Source organism: Trichoderma atroviride, chromosome 5 (genome assembly GCF_020647795.1).
Source record: "Trichoderma atroviride chromosome 5, complete sequence".
Classification (NCBI taxonomy): domain Eukaryota; kingdom Fungi; phylum Ascomycota; class Sordariomycetes; order Hypocreales; family Hypocreaceae; genus Trichoderma; species Trichoderma atroviride.
In genome coordinates this window covers 2,942,733-2,960,467 of record NC_089404.1, presented here as the reverse complement: position 1 = coordinate 2,960,467, position 17,735 = coordinate 2,942,733, and the positions used below count along the sequence as shown (strand labels likewise).

Below are 17,735 nucleotides of genomic sequence, written 5' to 3'. Positions count from 1 at the left end.
CCCCCTTCTATCCCCCGTTGACCGACCATCTACTGAGCTGTCGGTGATGGCGCATTGGTATCATCCTTGGGAGGTACCGGTGCTGCTGATACTTCAGTCACGCCAGCATTCTCCAAAGCCGCCGACTTCTTCTTGGCCATAAACTCGCCAATCTTGGTCAGCATCTCCTCTGACAGCTCCGGCTCGCCTTGCTCTGCGCGAACTTGCCGGTTCTTCTCGTGGAACTCGTCCAATGGTGTCTGCATGGCCTTGATAGTCTCCTGTCGGCCCTTCTTCAAAGCCTCTTCCATCTCCTTCTTCTCAATGTACCACGCCTCGTGCCTTGTCCTGAATCTTGAGAATTTGTTTCTCAGCTCGTCCACAACCTGCTCCGGCATGGGTGGTGACAAAAGTCCGTAGTAGAATGATCTGTCTTCAACTTGCTCGCGAACAGTGTCCGCAGCCATGGTCTCGAATTCTGGGACCTCAACCTCGGGCCAAGGAATCACAACGTTGAGACCGGGCACCACGCGATCCCACTTCTTGCCGTACTGCCAGCGGTCCAGGGACATGTTGGGGGACTGCATGTTCGGCGGCACTGCCTTGAGCTGGTTTATGACGGTGTCGCGGGTGACGCCTGTGTCGGGGTTCGTCATCGGGTAGACGAGGCGGACGGATGCGATAGAGATGGGCATTGGCTGTGGTCGACTGGGGTTGCCAAACATGCCTTGAACAACAGCCTATACACAGTCAGATGATTAGCATAGTTGAGAAAATTTTCTAAAAAGCATCGGCATACCTGATGGCGGTGCTCCAAGGTAACGGTTCCGGATTGCGGCTGGACCGACTTGATGCGATCAATCTTGCCCTTGTCCGGACCATCCTGAATAACCACTCTGTCACCGGGCGCAAGGTTTAGCTGCTTCACGCCTCCAGCCCAAGCACAGCGCTGCTCAATCACTTTCGGGTTCGGTTGGTGCAGGCCATAATTTGACCAGTCCTGTCGCACATTCTCCTTGAAGGCACCGTAGTCGTTGAATCCCAGGTCTCGCTTGGGCGCCAAAGGCCCCAGCTCCCAATCCTCTTTCCGGGCTTTCCTTGCGTCTTTGAGGTTTTGTCGGACTTCCTCCACTGCTGATCGGAGCGCAAGACGGCTTCGAAGCTTGGTGTCGACGTTTTCCTGCTCCATCTGGAGTCTCGCGCGGCGAGACGCCTGGCGCTGCGCCTGGGCCGCTCGCTTCGCAAGTTTCTGCATGGCTGTGGAAGAGAATCGATGTGCTTTATCTATGATTCTGAATCGCAGCCCATTGATCGCAATGGACGCCGCCCGCAGCACCTAGAATAGATGGTGATATCGACTGATGGTCTTTTGCGGGACGACTGTGACTTCCCAGATGGACTCGGAAAATCTTCGATTGGATCCAGGATGGGCTTAGCGCGGGACATGGCAATGCGGCACTGATAAGCTGATAGGGCCAGGCTTGGCTATGGCTATGGCGGGGTGTAAGAACGACTATGCGCACTGTATGCTATGGGAAGCTTTTAGAGTGAGCTTGGTCCGCCCGGCTGTCTGACATGCCTGCTGCTCTGCAGGAATACAGTGCAGATACGCCTCGGAGTAGGACGCGTTAGCACGGGGTACCTGTACTTGCTCTTGGCAGCACGCTAATGGCGGCGAATACATTGTGATGCTACAAGCGGCGTCACGGAGCCTTGGAGAGATTGCGGTAAGATAAAGGGGAGGGAGTCAAGGAGAAAAGGGAAGAAAAAAGCAAAGCAAGGAAAAAGGAGAGTCGGTTTGACGCAGTGATGCCATGGCAAGGAGCATAGGTAGCTGATACATGGACTACATGGCACTCTGTTCATGTATTGGTGACACAACGCTGCACTTGGATGGAGCACGGAGAGCACCAGTTCTCCGATGCCTTTCTGGCTGCATTTCAGCTCCCATCTCAGCTCCGGCTCTGGCTGTCGCAGCCAAAATCAACGAGGGGCCGTTTACGCTGTGCTTTTGCACGCAACGATGGCTCTTAAGCATCCAGATCAAGGGCTACTCACGTATCTATAACTCTCAGTGCACTGAAGACCAAAGAGGCCCAACAAGGAAATGCGTCGTGAGCATGTCGATCATGTGATCCCTTAATTTGAGGTTCTGGCGCATCCGCTTCCACTCGCTGACGCTACTGCTTGCACTACCACCGCCGTGCAGCTCCCCCAGCCACGGCTGTACGTACCGGTACTAATTTATGACAGCTCTTCCGGCATGCATGCAGCCATTTGCCATGACCAAGTCCTAGACGGTAGGACTTTGCCACCAGGAGTTGCGGTTGCAGGGCCGCATGTCAGGAGGCACAGCAGGCCGTGTCACCCTGCCTAGGCGTCGGGAAGCGGTCTGGCTGGGCCTGGGGAAGATGGACGGAGCCTTGGAAAGGTGAGATTTGGAGACGGCGGTGCCAATACGAGGTTGATGCAGCAGCGCATTTGGCGTTGGTGCACTGTAGGACAGGTCTGAGTAGCGGCTTGTTGTCATTCCCAACAAATCGTCCATGCCGCTGCTGTGAGAATAGCTACTACTAAGACAAGGCTACATCTTAATTCAAAATGAAGCATCATGGGACGTCTGAAAGTACCTAATATACTCCAGTATCTACTACCAAGGGAGCAAAAGCACCTGTAGAGGCCCCTCGCTGCGCTGCATGCACTCAGCACCCAGCATAAACCCGTTGTATCTACAGTCAACATCACCTGTTCGCACATGATACTGCTCACCGAATGATTCACAGATCATCTTCAGTGAGCTTGATGCAAAACGCAGCTCTAGTGCCAGATCAGGGTACTTGACTCTATAACCTGCCGCCGCTGATGATGCTGCGGCGCCCCGTACTCTCTACTCGCAGCGGCAACCTGGTTCCATTCTGCCGGCACGCGCCCCCCCCGTACAGCAGCCACCGTCCATGTACAGCTACATTGTCTCAGTTTAGCGGTGGAGCTCCATCTTATAAAGGATCAAGTAACGCTCTTTGGCGCTCGCAAGTGCTGCGCCGTACGGAGCGCCGAGTAGCGTGTACCTGGCTCTAGCGCTGGGAGGTCTGCCTCCAGCCGAGTCGTCACATGTACCGGCCCTTATCTCCCAGCAGCGTCTCAGCCACCTCCCGCCGGCGACGCGTCCAGGCCGGGCATCCCTCGAGCCTCTGGCCGTCGGTCTGTCTGTCTCTTCTGCAGCCTCGTTTGCCGTGCCGCGTCGTGCCGTTGCCGTAGTAGCGGTCAGATAAGGCAGAGACGCGGTGGGATTTATTGGCTGCACTGTAGAATTTGATCCTTCAGTATGGATGCATGGGCCTGTATTACAGAGCACCGCAGCCGCTAAGAGGACTGCTGCGATCAATGCCAGGCGCATGTGCTGTGTGATTACGACGGGTACCGAGTACATGCACCAACCGGAAGGCTTGGTACCGCGTGGTAGCGCTGAGCTCTGCAGTGGCTGGAGCACAGCACAGCACAGCACAGCACAGCACGCAAAAGCCGGGGCCACCTGAACAGGCAATCAAGCCATTGGCGAGTCCCCAGAGAAATTGTTGGCTGCCTCAGGACGCGCTAGCCAAGGTACGCAGTACAAGAGCTAGTACATGGTACCGGCACAGGCAGTGCTGAGCGCCGTCGTCGCCAGGGCCACCGCTGCTAATTAGAGGAACAAGAGCTGAACAGGACCTGGAGTCCATCAAATCCATCACTGCTAGAAGCTGTGCATGTTTGCTGCAGATGAATTCTGCCTGGCAAAGAAACCCGCTTCAGGAAATCCTTTCGTAGTCGAGTCCTAAACAATCTCTCTTATTAATCTTCTCATTTTCATCATTGCGGCTTTGCTCATCACGACACATATCCTGCATCTACAAGTCCTCCAGGACCGCAGAGGACTCCAGCCCCCCCCAAGAATAAAACGCAGTGAGCGCTCGCTCCCCCTCTCTCCACAAGTCACCCGGTAGCGCCAAGTACCCAGTACCTCGTGCCTGCAAAAGCCAAAAAAGGCCCAGGCCTGACCCAGACCAGCTTCTCTCTCTCTTCCGTCACAATCCCCTTCTGACGTCCATCTCTCTTCCTTTCATTCCATCACAACCGCCATCCACCAACGCCCGAGACGCTCGCTGCCTTCATTGTTACCAGCCGCCGCTTCTTATCCATCTCCCAGAATCCCCCAACGACGCCATGGCTGAAATCCGCCGAAAGCTCGTCATCGTCGGCGACGGTGCCTGCGGTAAAACCTGTTTGTTGATGTGAGTGCTGATGCCCATCAAATCCTGTGGGCGGCACGCTTCCTCGCGCAGCCGCCATCGCCCTCGAGCTTCGGCGCTGGGTGCAACGCATCGCCATCTGCTCAGAGCATCGAGCCCAGCTAACATGTCTGTCGTGCAGTGTCTTCTCCAAGGGCGCTTTCCCCGAGGTACGCATTGAATGAAACGCAGCCCATCTGCATTCCCCTATTTTGCCCTCCGCCGCGCTTTCATTAGCCGCCGCCTTTTATTTTCCCGCCCCCCAAGAGCCTCCACAACAACAATATCAACATCATCATCGCCAATGGGAGATGAGTCGCCGACCCGAGCCCTTTTTTCCTGCCACCTGCTGCCAGTTTCTTGATGGCAGCTTTGCCGCAAGAGCGAGATGGGGTGGTGCGGTGTTGGCATCAGCCCCGACCGCGGCAAAATTTCTTGACGTGTCACAATCTGGCTATGGGCTCCTTATCAGCCTAGCTAGCACCCATCAAAATATCCTTATCCCATCAGATTTCTCATCACCATCATCAAACCCTTCCATCTGCCATCGACTCTCCCTGTCTTGCAAAAAAAGAGGGCAGAATAACTGGGGAAGAAATATACGACACCGTTACATGCTGCCCCATAACCAACGCGACGCTGACGTATAATATCTTTCTAGGTCTACGTCCCCACCGTTTTCGAGAACTATGTCGCCGACGTTCAGGTTGACAACAAGCACGTTGAGCTGGCCCTGTGGGATACGGCTGGCCAGGAAGATTACGACCGTCTCCGACCTCTCTCGTACCCTGACTCTCACGTCATCCTGATCTGCTTCGCCATCGACTCTCCTGATTCTCTGGACAACGTCCTTGAGAAGGTACGTCATCCGGCTCTGCAACTGTTTTTCTGATAATTAGAGAAATGCTAACGCGCTGGTGCCTTGATAGTGGATCTCTGAGGTCGTGCACTTCTGCTCTGGTCTCCCCATCATCCTGGTCGGCTGCAAGAACGATCTGCGAGACGACCCCAACACCATCGAGGCCTTGAGGGCAACCAACCAGAAGCCGGTTTCCACTCAGGACGTGAGTTTTCTTTCTTCGTATGAATTGTGCCTCACCACGCAGACATGCTGACCGCGTATCCCCATCTAGGCTGAGGCTGTTGCTAAGAAGATCGGAGCCTACAAGTACCTGGAGTGCTCTGCTCGAACCGGCAACGGTGTTCGTGAGGTCTTTGAGCACGCCACTCGTGCCGCCCTCATGTCCCGCACCAGCCGCAAGAGCAGCCACAAGAAGTGCCTTGTCCTGTAAACACGTTTTATCTTTGCGCCCGTCCATCTCAGACGCAATCCGTTTCCATTCTCGGCTCGATTCCCCCCTTTGTTTGTAATTCGATGCGTTTCTTGCTCTTCTTCATGAGCCAGCTGAGACAAACAAATACATGGCTAGTTTGGTGATAAGGGGATGGATGTCAGCCTCAATGGTTTATCGGCTGTTTACGGATATAGGTTTTTCTTTTTTTTTTCGGGAGATTTGGAATTCGATTGTCTCGCTTCCCGGGTCTCGCTTCGCCAGCGGCCACGGCGAGAAAGGGTTATTATTGGTTGCGTGCATGGTTCTGCAGTCCCATCACCGTCATGGAGTAAGGATTCTCTAGGGAAAGAGAGATGATTCGCGAGAGAAGGTAAACCAGAAGTTTTCCCCCCTTATGCCTCTGTCATAATGCCGGCGGGCAAGCCGGTCTTGCTTTACTGTATCTTCCCCGGTGGTGCGAAGCGGGGTCGACGGACCTAATGTTGGAGGTGTGGCTTTCTTTTTTCTTTAGCTACGAGCGGTTGATGGTTGATTCGGCAGCGTACAGATGGAATAGAAGGGCATGCAGTTTGTCTAGCTTATGGGAGGAGGGAGGAGGGAGGAGAGTCACCAGACGAGAGAAATTTGGGAGATGTAAGTAGTTAGTCGTGGATTTGTCGCACTTTTTTGGAAGTTGCCGGGATTCGTGAGCGGTCTCTACAACAGGTTATCATACATTGTTTCGTTTTTTCTTTTACCACTTTCTGCAGTCTCGGGCACGAGGATCTCCGCGCTATGTTTTTGCTCTTCAATTGTTTTCATCTCCTCTTCTTTTCTTTTTTCTTTAATTTGGTATGGATGGTTGTAATATTGGTTTATCTTTTACACTGAAGATGCTAGATTGCGAATAACCCATCTTGATCCCCCGACGGCTGTGAATCTGTCCTGGTTGTAGCTCGAGACGTACGGGGCTAGGTATATGACAGCTCAACAGCAAGACATGGGTAGAATATGATGTTTCCTTGTAGCACAGTAAGTGCCAATGTCGATTTCTCCTATGGCGATAGCTACCCTAGCTGCCTATGGAAAATACGCATGAAATGCTCTCTCCTGTCAACGCCTTGCCTTGATGCACTTTATCGTCGTGATATATCGTTATTCTACCCATCCATCAACCTCCTTTACTCTACCCATCCTACCGCATATTGCTACTCGTCTACACGCTCGCCCATCCATCCAGCCTCAGTATCATCTCGTCATTTATAACTGTCGTAACTAAACAAGGCGTCGACGCGGGGGAGATTCTAGTAGTAGCTTAGACGGGGCAAGTCTGTAATAATTTTCAGTCAGAGTCAGTTGTTGTAGAAGCGTTTATATGCTCGTCGAGTTGTCTTGTAGGAAGAGAAGAAGAGAGACTTACGGCACCGCATTTGGAGCAGGTCTTTGAGCTGGAGTCCATGGCGGCGGAGCACTTGGGGCAGGAGGAGTGGTTGAAGTTGACGGGCTGCATTTTGGGTGTTTTGTTTGGAGGTGTAGCTGGAGAGCACAGGCTGTTTGTATAGGTCCAGTATAGAGTAGGCAGGAGGCTGTTGATGTAGGAGTGGTGGGAAGAGAGTCTGGGGATTTTTTAAAGGTGAGCGGGGTCGTCTACTTTATATGCCAGGTCAAAGAATAGCCTGTAAGGGTCGCTATGGAGGTTGGTTTTTTAGGACGCGGCACATCGCGGCGGGTGGGCAGTCGGTCATTCGGCAGGTGAGGCGTTGGAGCTTTATTGGCTTCTGGGGAGGGCACCATTTACTATTGAGGATTACGGCTATTTCATGGATGCTATTAGCTTCATGTTGCGTTGTGTTGGTGGATGGGAACTATGTGGTAGCAGTCGAGAGCCAACAGCTTTAGAACACCAGTATCCTACATGACTCTACTTGTCAAGGCATCTTTTGTGTCCAATAAGATGGCCAATATGAGAGCACGGATAAGGAAAGACAAGAGGAAAAGGCAGGATTGAGGGATCAATTCTTTTGGAGAAGCCTCTGTATCCGCTCTGTTTCGGGGGGGCTTGATTTTAGCGGGGGGCTGTGTGGGCTCATTCAATTAAACTAGGTGCTTTGCTGTGCTGTGGCGCTTGGGTAATGCGTGAGAGGCGATTGGCTGGTGGTGCGGTCGTTGCTGTAGAGCGTAGCTTTTACGCTGTGTGGCATTTGATACGATAGGCAGACAGGCAACAACATGGCGTTGTGATACCTATCTGGACAATAAGAGTATCTACCATGTGTGCATAAAGCTGTCGGTCAGTTATCGGTGTCCGGGGGACAAGTTTGTTGATCCTTGCTACCTGCAGGCAGAAAAGGCTGAACCTCTGCGGATTCGATCATGTGCTCGCTTTGTGAACCCGTGACAGCCTGTTTTGGGGAAAACGAGAGTGGCCACGCGGATACCTGCGGCGATGCGGCGACAAGGTGAGGCGAGATAACGAAGCTTGCTGACGAGGTGTTTCCAAAAGCGTTGGAGAGCTTGACGGTTGATTGCCTGCTTTGTGGCTACCCGGCAGTTGGTGAGAATATTGCCTGGGATGCTGGCTATACACATGTACATGGCTGAAATGCAGCATAATTCACGCAAGTTGTACATAACGTGTAAATAGGTACATTGGAGAATTACTATTCACATCTTCGCGACGGCATACTCCATACGTCTTTATATGGCCCATCTATGGAAAGCACCGCTGGTCTTACACAAAGCCGTGTACAGCCCTAAAAAGCGATTACAAAAAAAAGTCAGGATCCAATCAGACTCCCTTATTGTACATACAGTCCTGTTCAATCCTTCTCCCTACATCTAGGGAGGTTATGCATATTCCTTTGGTTCCATGCTCTCTATATATGTGTGTATTCGTAGTCATACAGTTACTAAGTTCTAAAATGTCAAGTTTCGTGGGCTTTTGCTATTCTACGTGCATTGCGCTGTAGTCTCTGAGCCTATTGAGGCGATGCTTGTCAGTATGATGGATAGGGCAGTTTTCATGATATCGAGAAAGGACTCACCATTAATCAATTTATCTATTGCTTGAATCACGCTGATCACCATGACGGCAACTCCAAACACCACTATTGCGCCAGCCACATATGTGCGCCAACTCCTCGTTGTCAGCTTGATGTAGCACATGGGCGGCAAGATGTACGCCATGGCCACGGCGCTGGTTGCGCCCACGAGCTCAAAGACGATGCCCAAATCGCACGTCAGCATGCTCAGAGTCGTGGCGCCCATGACCAGAGCTGTGCTGATGATGAGATGCCGTCGCAGGTCAAACGGCTCGTTGGGATAAAAGTAGGTAATCATGACCTCGCGACAGACGAATGCTTCCAGAGGCAGAGTCGTCAGCATGTTGAGTCCAAAGCACAGCCGTGCGACGTTGACCATGGAGTTGTCCGAGGAAAAGTTGTTGAGCACGTTGCCCATTGTCTTGTCGCCAAAGGTGAGGAAGCCGCCGAGGGCCATGATCAGACATGCGAGCATGGAGACGACGGTGGAGTAGTGCGTGACGCGGGAGAAGTTGTCGATTGTGGGTGTCTTGAGGGAGCCGTAGATGAGGAGGGAGTTGTGGTGGCAGACAAATGCTGTACGCAGGGTCAACGTTAGCCATGCTTTTTCAACTGTGATGGTGGAAAGTGTCCATACCAAATGATATCACGCCAATGGCTTGAAAGATGCCGCTGTTGATTGTCAACAGCGGCGTGCTAAAGGAGCCGCGGTCTGCAGACGGAACAAGCACGCCTTGCACCAGCACCGTAACGACAATGACCAGCATGCCGACGAGAGCCAATGTACTCGCCTTGGCCAACTATTTGGTTGAGCAGTGCTGCATTAGCAAGAGTTGACTCCTCTCCAGGCATACCGAATCCAGATGAAGGGCGGACTGATGTCTTACCTTTGCAATGTCCCTGTATAAAGTCAATGGGTAGCTGATTCCCATGCAAAACACGGCAATGGCAACTCTTCTGTTGGTCAACAGCCCCAGCACCGGCACGCTCCCCAAGTCGGTCCATATCGCCGTCAAGACATGCGGAATCGTGTCGCCCACAATGACGCCAAAGGCCACCATGCCGCCAAAGGCAAACACCCACTGCGCGACGCTGATGGCAATCAGGCCGGGCCGGCCGAAGCAGTGCTCGACGGTGCCCTGGAAGCTGCTCGTGCCGCTCAGCTTGCTGTTGATGACAATCAGGCAGATGGTCCAGTCCACCACGGCCGTCAGCGCAATGAGCAGCACCGTGCCCGCCAGCAGGCCCGCCTGCCGCATTGCATATGGCTGGCCGATGATGCCGGCGCCGATGATGGAGTTGGCCATGTTCATAAAGGCCGACTGGAGCCCGGACTTGGGGCGCCGCAGCTCTGCCGTCGCGGCGCTCTCCTCATCGCCGTCTTGGCCCGCGTCGTCCCATTCTCGAGCGACGGTGATGCTGGGCGCCTCGATCTCGGTGAGCAGCGGCACGCGGTGGGAGTCGTTGATGGAGGTGGCGCCATCGTCAAAGTCGAAGCGGTCGTCGGACGAGAAGGACGACGTCGAGGGCCGGCCGTGGAGGGGCCCGTCGCTGAAGTTGAGGATGCGCGGCGTCAGGTCGAACTGCACCCGGCCGGGCGTCCGCGGCGTCTTGGATTCGATCTCAAAGTCGGGCCGCGGCGTCTTGAGCACGCTCGTGATGATGGAGAGGTCGCCGCGCTCCGTCTCGCCGTCGCCGCCGCCCAGCAGGCCGCGGTCGTCGTCGCCAAAGGTGGTCTCGCCGTAGCTTTCCTTGGCCATGGTCATTATAACAGCGTGGCGGCGTCTCGCCCGGTCACCATTTTCGCACCGAGGCAGCCACGGACTTAATAAAGGAAACGGCTGGATTCGATCGAGTGCAATTTCCGCTGCTGCCTGAGCAACCCGTCCGTGCCTAGTATCGCCGCCAAACAAAGTCTATGGGCTGGGAAATATCGCGTCTCCCACGGCCAGATTCAGGGGCTTTGCTTTGGTGTTTCTCAGATGCTATTGCAACCGGAGTTTGACCCTGAGGACCCGAGGAGCTACGCAATTGCAGCCCGCAACGGGTTTAGTGCCGCCTGTAGATGTTGCAGGTCATGCCCGACTAGGCTAAGCGGGAGCGGGCTTCTGGGTCTATCTAAATCCGCGCCGGCGGAGCTCAGGCGGGTCGGGACCTGCTGGAATCCAGATTTAGTGGATGCTGGAGCCTATAATTAATTTGACTTGATCATTAATGAGGAGGGCTGTGAATCTTGTGTCGTATTATTAAGGCTGGAAAATTGAAAGAAGGAAGAAGAATGATGTAGACGGATTGGCATATGCGTTGGTATTGATTGAGCGTTGGTCATAATTCGACGTTGCCATGACCTTAGCTTACAGCTTGTACGCTCTCAGTATCTTCTTCCATCGTACCTGATGATGAAAAAGATGACGCAAATAGTCTAAAATAATAATTCCTACCAATAGAATCATCACATGAGGCGTGCTAAGAGATTGCGTCGAACTACATGCGTTATAGCTCTATAACAATGGCAAATATTGTATCTGAGACATGGGCGATCACACGGTAGCATTTCAGCAGTTCGCGCGGGTGGAGGTGGTACTGCTAAAACAAATCTCCATAGATCGCTGCCAAGAATTAAGAAAGCTATTGTTATTTACAAGTCTAAAGTCCCATGGGTTGCGACATCCATCAGTATAAACGCCTTGCAGCGCACTTGGTAAAGCAGCCAGTCTCGTTACAGCGCTTTACGATTCGATCTACCGTAAGAGTGAAACTAGACACTTGAAGAAAATACAGCTTCAAACAACATTACTTGCAGAAGATCTAGCATCTACACAAGAGTCAATGTTTCATGTTAGCTGCTGCTATATACAGAACTCCTTCATCCAGCCACCTGATACGAGATATACTACTGGATATGACCTGTTTCTTTGTTAGTCTAGCGCGATCAGTGCAGCGATAATATTCCCATCATGTTTTACAGTAATGTTGATGAAAGTGAGGCTAGATGACTGTAGATGAGCAATCAAACAGGTAAGCCAAGCTAAAATAAATACAGTGGCGCCTCAACTGTTGCTTGATTGAGTTCCTGGGTGCATCCACTGCTTGTCTATATGTACCAATGCACAAGCGCTCATCGGTCGATTAATTCATTAAATCCCCCCAAATGATCTTTTGTTCCAGTTTACAGATAGTTTATCGCCATTGAAACGTGCGCATAACGTTTGCTTTGGAGAGCGTCATCGCAGCTGCATAGTCGTAGACTTTAGTTGGAAGCATTATTGCTTGACAAGTGTCGGATTCACTCAGGCGAAATGGGGGTCCACAATCACTTTTGAGAGTATAAAAACTCTTTAAAATGCGACAATATGTAGTTTTTAAAAATTGACACGTTAATCGCTGTTTATCCACTCTTCGTTGGGAGAAACAAGTTCATCGGATACTCGCAAATACAGAAACTAACGAACCAGAGGTGAAGCCATTGTAACATAGCTCTAGATATGAGATCTTTAGTTCTATTCAGGTCCATCTACCGCTTAATTTCTATATCTGACGTTGTAAATTGTACGGAAGGCTACTACGTTTAGAGTGAGATATCACTTGGAGAGATGTCATCGTGAATCCATCGATTCAACCAACCCTGCAGCACCATTTCACTTCGTAACATTGATGTTTAATGAGATGAATCAGAACAGCCATACTTTTGTTTTGACCAATCAATACAAATCTTTTGTCTATTGATGCACTAGGTATGGATGAGTTTGGAGTGAAAAACATCGCGAGCTGCGATCTATCAAGACAAGTGATTACAGCTGGCTAGAGGCACATGTATCATGGCTTCTGACAATCCCGGCAAAGCTTATAGACTCGATACCGATTTTATAGGAAATAATGAGGGGAGAGAAGAGGAGGGGAAGGGGAACTATTGTGTCTGACAATTACCAATCTTGAGTGTGTCTTGGACCGCTCGCTCAGTGACGAAAAAGCCTTGATCATTAACTAGGTATTTAGTACAATGATAAAAAGACACTGTTACTAAATCTATACTTCGTTTCATTGCACAATGCCTCGGATAACTTGTAAGTTGACAACAGGATCCCCTTTGTTTGCATGATCTTGAGAGACATTGGATCGCTGTTTCCGCAGTATGTCAAGCTCCGCAATCTTTGGGGCTATACATTGACCGAGCGGCCTACGGTGATGGAGTACCTAGATCTGGTAACACCGAGACTTGATCTCATCCCTGAAATAGCAGGAGAACATGTGAACTTTGTAAAAGAGCGTGAAGAGACTTCTTCATCGTATCTTCATTAAGAAGCTGTAATCTCTGCAGAATAGCTATACAAGAACACGGATAGATCAGCCGGCTGGTTAAGCAGGCCTGCTCAACAAACTATTGCAAAGTCAATACATCATGAGTAAGTACTTTGGAAGAAAAAAAAAACACTCTAGAGTATATGGCTGAGATTATTCAACTGATTCACAAAACCGTTACGACCGACAAAGTCATTTCACATTTTTAATCGTCGGAAATAGGCAGCGTGTAAAAACGGGATCAGGCATCAAGTTAGTATCAGATACAACTGGACTTGCGCGCCTAGAAAAAGTTCAAATTTTGTTGAATGATAGAGCCAGCATCAGGAAGAGTATGTGAGGGGTTGAAGAAAGATCGGCGTAACAACCACCGTAATAGGTCTTATCTATGACATCAACTGATAATCGCAGGCAATTCAGGACACACCGCTTCCTGAGTGGCTCGTGAACCTAAGCGACCAACATTGGAGCCATCTTGATAACAACAGACCCTGTCAGGAGTTGGCCACTGAAAATGACTTCTAACATCACCCTTTGACTATAGTTACGGGCTACAGCTCCGCCAGAAATTCGAGATAATCGTATCAAGATATTCGCCGAAATCTTCATACAACTGGCGGTAAGTTCCAACTGTGCCAAAGATAGCGAGATTGCCAATTAATGAAGGCAAATGAACATCAAAGAACTTTGATCCTCAGCAACAGCAATACGTCCTGTAACTCAAGTAAGCATTAATCATGTGGAATCATGAGAGCCTGCGTGATGATCTGTCATGTTTACACCTGATGCATCAATCGCCCTTTTGTGTGCTCAGCTGTATTCTACTTATCGTACCAAGACAGAGTGTAGACAATGGTGAAGATCACTCAAGTCTGCAGGGAGCTCTCTGAATGCAGCATTGCCCGTAATTTTTACTGTGACACTCGACAAGTATATTCGGTAGAACACTTCGGTCCGGTGGCGACTTCTTCTACATTAGACGAACGACGAAACGATCCGCCTTCTTTACCGCGTATGTTGTGCTAGAAGGTCGTATTGTAGACCATGAAGCAGATGTTTTAATGTTCGAGAGAGTTATAAGCCTATGAACTAGAAGCTTGAGAACAATCATCGAGCGATTGGCAATCATGTATCGCCTTTAATCCAACGACAATCGGATCAAAGGGGTCATTCGAAGCTCAATATATACACTTAACGCCTAGGGACAGACCAGTATATTAACACATATCAAATGGGGCAGAATGGACCCCCACTGAATCAGATTGTGCAAAACTCGTGTTCAAACTCCTCGGGTACGAGCAATTGAGTAAAAGTCGGTATTCAGTGAGGACAACCGAGTGTAAGGAGGCCTATTGCACCCTTACAGCTTGCTAACAGGAAAGACGACGAGTTGGGGGGGCAAAACGTTTAGCCATGGAGTGGAGATCTACTCACTCACCCCTAACGGAGGCAAAAGATCTCCCGCTACAGAAAGACGGCAACTACCGTTTGGCTAAATGGCCTTGTAAAACTGACCAGTGGAGTTTCCCCATGAGAGTGCCTTTGATCCAATGAAGCTGTTGCTGGATCTTCATAATGCTTGGTCAACAGATGAGCAGTTCCACTGGTCAGTTTTGCCAGGTAATACGGCAATACGGTAGTATTTACAGGCCATCATACATGCCTACTATGTAAGCCACCAATCTCTTTACTGCCCATGTCTACCTTCAGTATTTGGAAGAGGAATATGCATGGGGGCCAAAAACGTAGATCTTGTCGTTGTGATATTATCGGAATTACTTCTGTGGCCTGACTCTGACACACTAGCTTCGTTCCTTGCTCCCGCGTATACTAACCGGACCGCTACGGAACAGATCCAACATTTGCTAAGATTTTGGCCCACAATACAAGACACAGCCACAAAGAAATCACGATATCTTTCTCAAAAGGATCCGTTTGTTACCGAGGCCATGTGTACATGGCTCCGGTAGGGGCCTGCCTGGCAGCGTAACATTCGCCTTGGCAAACGTGCAACATCATTTCCAAAAGAAGGAAAATGGAACAAAAGGAAGCGAGCGAAGAGATCCCCCTAGTGGATCAGCGAAATGATGGCTCGCCAGGAACCGGCAGAGCAATGATACGTGGCGAAATTATGCAATGAAGCCAGCATAACTATTTTTGTTTGGCATATTACTGTAACACGGTAGACCTTGCACATGCACAGGATGCTCCCTTGCAACCTTGTTTATCGGGCCTTCTCCCTACCCCGTCTACTTGTATATACAGTACTTTCAATATTAGCCGCAATCTCGTACCCGCGGCTCTGCAAGGGCCGCTGTCAGTTCTCATGCGGTCTTCCAGAAGCAGACTAGGTTGTGAACCAAGAATCCTTCGCTCGCAAACTTCATAGAAAACGTCGAACCACTTCCAATGTCACATCATTCAACGCCCAATAGTATCCAATTTGCGAGACAAAACTGTTCAATAAAGGCATGTGGATACAATTGGATGTTGCATATACGCCCCCTCGACGGTCACTCCGTATTAGATGTTATTTTAGCGTTTTTGCGGCATATTTCGCCGTTTGTTGGCGCCTAGAATGAGGCTCATGTACATCTAAAATAGAAGGAATACACACACAATGATGATGATTCATCCTTATAACCAGCTGGTGAAACCGCTAGGTTCAAGATTATGTGCTTGATGACACAAGAAGCATAGCTCACGAGTTGCGGCATCATAATCGGCGAGTGTTCAAGTCGCACACTGTACGGAAAACTTCCGGCTCTGAATACAAGAAAAGCGAGCGTAACGGGGTGATCAAACTTGCCTATGTAAACTGGCTGTATCAAACAAGTGGGTTTGGCTCCAGCCAACAAAGAGAGGATTCGACTCAAAATTTGCCGCCCACCCCTAGCATGGTATTTTCATGCGTGTTGGTCGTCCCTCTTCTGCAGGCCCGCCCCTCTTGTTTCCCCAAGATCTCAACCGCCATTGCCAGCATTCTCTGGCCAATGCGCTTGGGAATTTTTGGCCAAAGCGCATGAAAAATGTCATTCGTGGCCAATGCGCTTGGGAATTCTACGATCTCTAGGATCCACAACACTATAAATCTGTTTATGTAGATGTAGATGGAAACGATGAGGTTATCAAAGAGCTTAAATCTCAATTCAGTCTATACTAGTACACTCGATCTATTTTTGAAAAAAACAACAGCTTTTCACCACCGCTCTATGACTCTCTATATCTTGCCCTGAAGCCTCAATTTTTAATGCCAACTCTTTTTCTACTCCCTCTCAAACAGTCCCATCATGCGGTAACGCGGAGATGAGGTGTGGAAGTGGGTGATGCCCTTGGCGTAAGTATCAAAGTTGGCTCGGTACTCGGGCTCATCATCAAGAACCTTGAGGACACGCTCACGAACTCGGATGCCCTCTTCAGCAAGGGTGCTCAATGCCTCCAGGACAGTGATGTTTTCTCTCTGGGCGCGCATGTCAATGTAGTTGCCCTTCTCCTCTGCCAGGAGCTCCTTGTAGAAGGAAATGACATCGTTGACAATGTTGGTGAAGACGATAACATCAGGGATGACCTGGACGTACTTGTCCAGTCCACCAGTAGGCAATTTCGGATCTGAGGGCCGTGCTAGAGCCAACAGCGCATACATTGGGGAAAGCCCCGTTTTGAAACGCAGCCAATCAGGGAAAGCCACTGCCTGGGGTTGGATTTCAACGTCCTTGGTCAGGGACTCGATTCCAATGCCGTTGATAAAGTCATAGCAGGCAATGGTAATCATGTTGGCAACAAGGGGGTCAAAGTGCTTCCACAGACGGGGCACAAGCTCACGGGCGTACCAGTCGAGGACTGGGTCACCGCATGGCTTGCCGGAGGCTACGTTGAGCTGCAGTTGGCGAAGGACTTCGGGCTTCTCTTCAAGAATGTCCTCGGCGTGGAAGAAGAAGATGGTAAGCTGGGCAACCATGACCTGGTAGTCGAGGGGGTGAGATGACGTAAAGTCAGCTGCTACATAGCACGCCATGGTGAACTGGTCTTTTGAATTTAGGTAGTCCAAGTGGTCTTTGAGGCTGGACTGCTGCAGCTCTGAGACAACTGCAGCACGCAGCTTGTCAATGGGTGTTAAGCTAAGAGCCTTTTCATCGATCTTGTAGCCTCCGGTCACCTCGGAGACGAAATGTGAAAGGACTTCACGGATGGTGGAGAGGGATGTCTATTATTGTTAGTGGAAGGGGCTAATCGAGTCATTGGAGTGAAGCATACCTCGGGAATAGCCATTGTGTTGACTGTGGATGTTGGTAAGCTGGTGTGTGGTTGAATAGGTTGGATTTGATGGCCTAGAATAGCCAAAGATTAATCTTTGTGGCTTGAGACTGTGATGATGATGCTCGAACAAAGGCGTGTAAGTGCTTTGCTGGATGGCTCCTGAAAATGACGTCCGAGTCTGGAGATTTGTGTCTTTGCAGCTTATTGAAAGTCTGTTTGAAAATGGAATGATGGAATGAGGAATGAAAGACAAAAACAACCGGTTGAAGTTGGCTTTTTATAATTGTCGAGCTTCTACAAAATAATGGGTAAGGGGAGGAAAGAGACGAGGAAGGGGGGAGTCCGGCGCCGGCGCCGCGGCTACGGTAGTGAGGCGTGAAGATCGTTCCATTTGTCCCCTAGCTAGTCTAGTAATACGATACATAAAAACCCATATAGATGGATCTATGTAATTAACCTTATAAGATGATACGCCTCTCTGTGGACTTGGTCCGGTATGTAATTGCGTGAGCTACCAAAATACCCTTACTAGCTTGGCACCGGCAGCTCCCTAGAAGACAAGATGGAACATCCCACCCGCCATCCGCAAGGCCGACTGTGCGCTTCACAAGGATCAC

The 17,735-nt window shown here is 50.3% G+C and overlaps 5 protein-coding genes across 5 annotated transcripts; 1 reads left to right on the top strand and 4 right to left on the bottom strand.

The window, feature by feature from the left end:
- Nucleotides 1-29: 29 nt before the first annotated feature.
- Nucleotides 30-1,234, bottom strand: TrAtP1_010191 (mitochondrial 54S ribosomal protein uL24m; the record flags this gene model as incomplete). Its single annotated transcript, XM_014089880.2, has 2 exons — nucleotides 30-719; nucleotides 779-1,234. 2 exons carry the CDS (start codon nucleotides 1,232-1,234, stop codon nucleotides 30-32), a joined length of 1,146 nt encoding a protein of 381 aa, XP_013945355.1.
- A 1,038-nt stretch (nucleotides 1,235-2,272) lies between these two features.
- On the bottom strand, nucleotides 2,273-2,527 carry TrAtP1_010190 (uncharacterized protein; the record flags this gene model as incomplete). Its single annotated transcript, XM_066114599.1, has 1 exon — nucleotides 2,273-2,527. The coding sequence occupies one exon, from the start codon at nucleotides 2,525-2,527 to the stop codon at nucleotides 2,273-2,275; it is 255 nt and encodes an 84-aa protein (XP_065970695.1).
- A 1,655-nt stretch (nucleotides 2,528-4,182) lies between these two features.
- Nucleotides 4,183-5,539, top strand: TrAtP1_010189 (uncharacterized protein; the record flags this gene model as incomplete). Its single annotated transcript, XM_014089881.2, has 5 exons — nucleotides 4,183-4,250; nucleotides 4,390-4,417; nucleotides 4,909-5,106; nucleotides 5,177-5,311; nucleotides 5,381-5,539. The coding sequence occupies 5 exons, from the start codon at nucleotides 4,183-4,185 to the stop codon at nucleotides 5,537-5,539; spliced, it is 588 nt and encodes a 195-aa protein (XP_013945356.1).
- Nucleotides 5,540-6,524: 985 nt separating this feature from the next.
- On the bottom strand, nucleotides 6,525-10,642 carry TrAtP1_010188 (uncharacterized protein). Its single transcript, XM_066114598.1, has 5 exons — nucleotides 9,450-10,642; nucleotides 9,200-9,362; nucleotides 8,566-9,138; nucleotides 6,942-8,499; nucleotides 6,525-6,851 (listed from the first exon to the last, which is right to left on the bottom strand). The coding sequence occupies exons 1-4, from the start codon at nucleotides 10,326-10,328 to the stop codon at nucleotides 8,471-8,473; spliced, it is 1,644 nt and encodes a 547-aa protein (XP_065970694.1). The 5' UTR covers nucleotides 10,329-10,642; the 3' UTR covers nucleotides 6,525-6,851; nucleotides 6,942-8,470.
- A 5,283-nt stretch (nucleotides 10,643-15,925) lies between these two features.
- On the bottom strand, nucleotides 15,926-17,446 carry TrAtP1_010187 (uncharacterized protein). Its single transcript, XM_014089884.2, has 2 exons — nucleotides 17,116-17,446; nucleotides 15,926-17,065 (listed from the first exon to the last, which is right to left on the bottom strand). Exons 1-2 carry the CDS (start codon nucleotides 17,128-17,130, stop codon nucleotides 16,127-16,129), a joined length of 954 nt encoding a protein of 317 aa, XP_013945359.1. The 5' UTR covers nucleotides 17,131-17,446; the 3' UTR covers nucleotides 15,926-16,126.
- Between the last annotated feature and the right edge of the window lie 289 nt (nucleotides 17,447-17,735).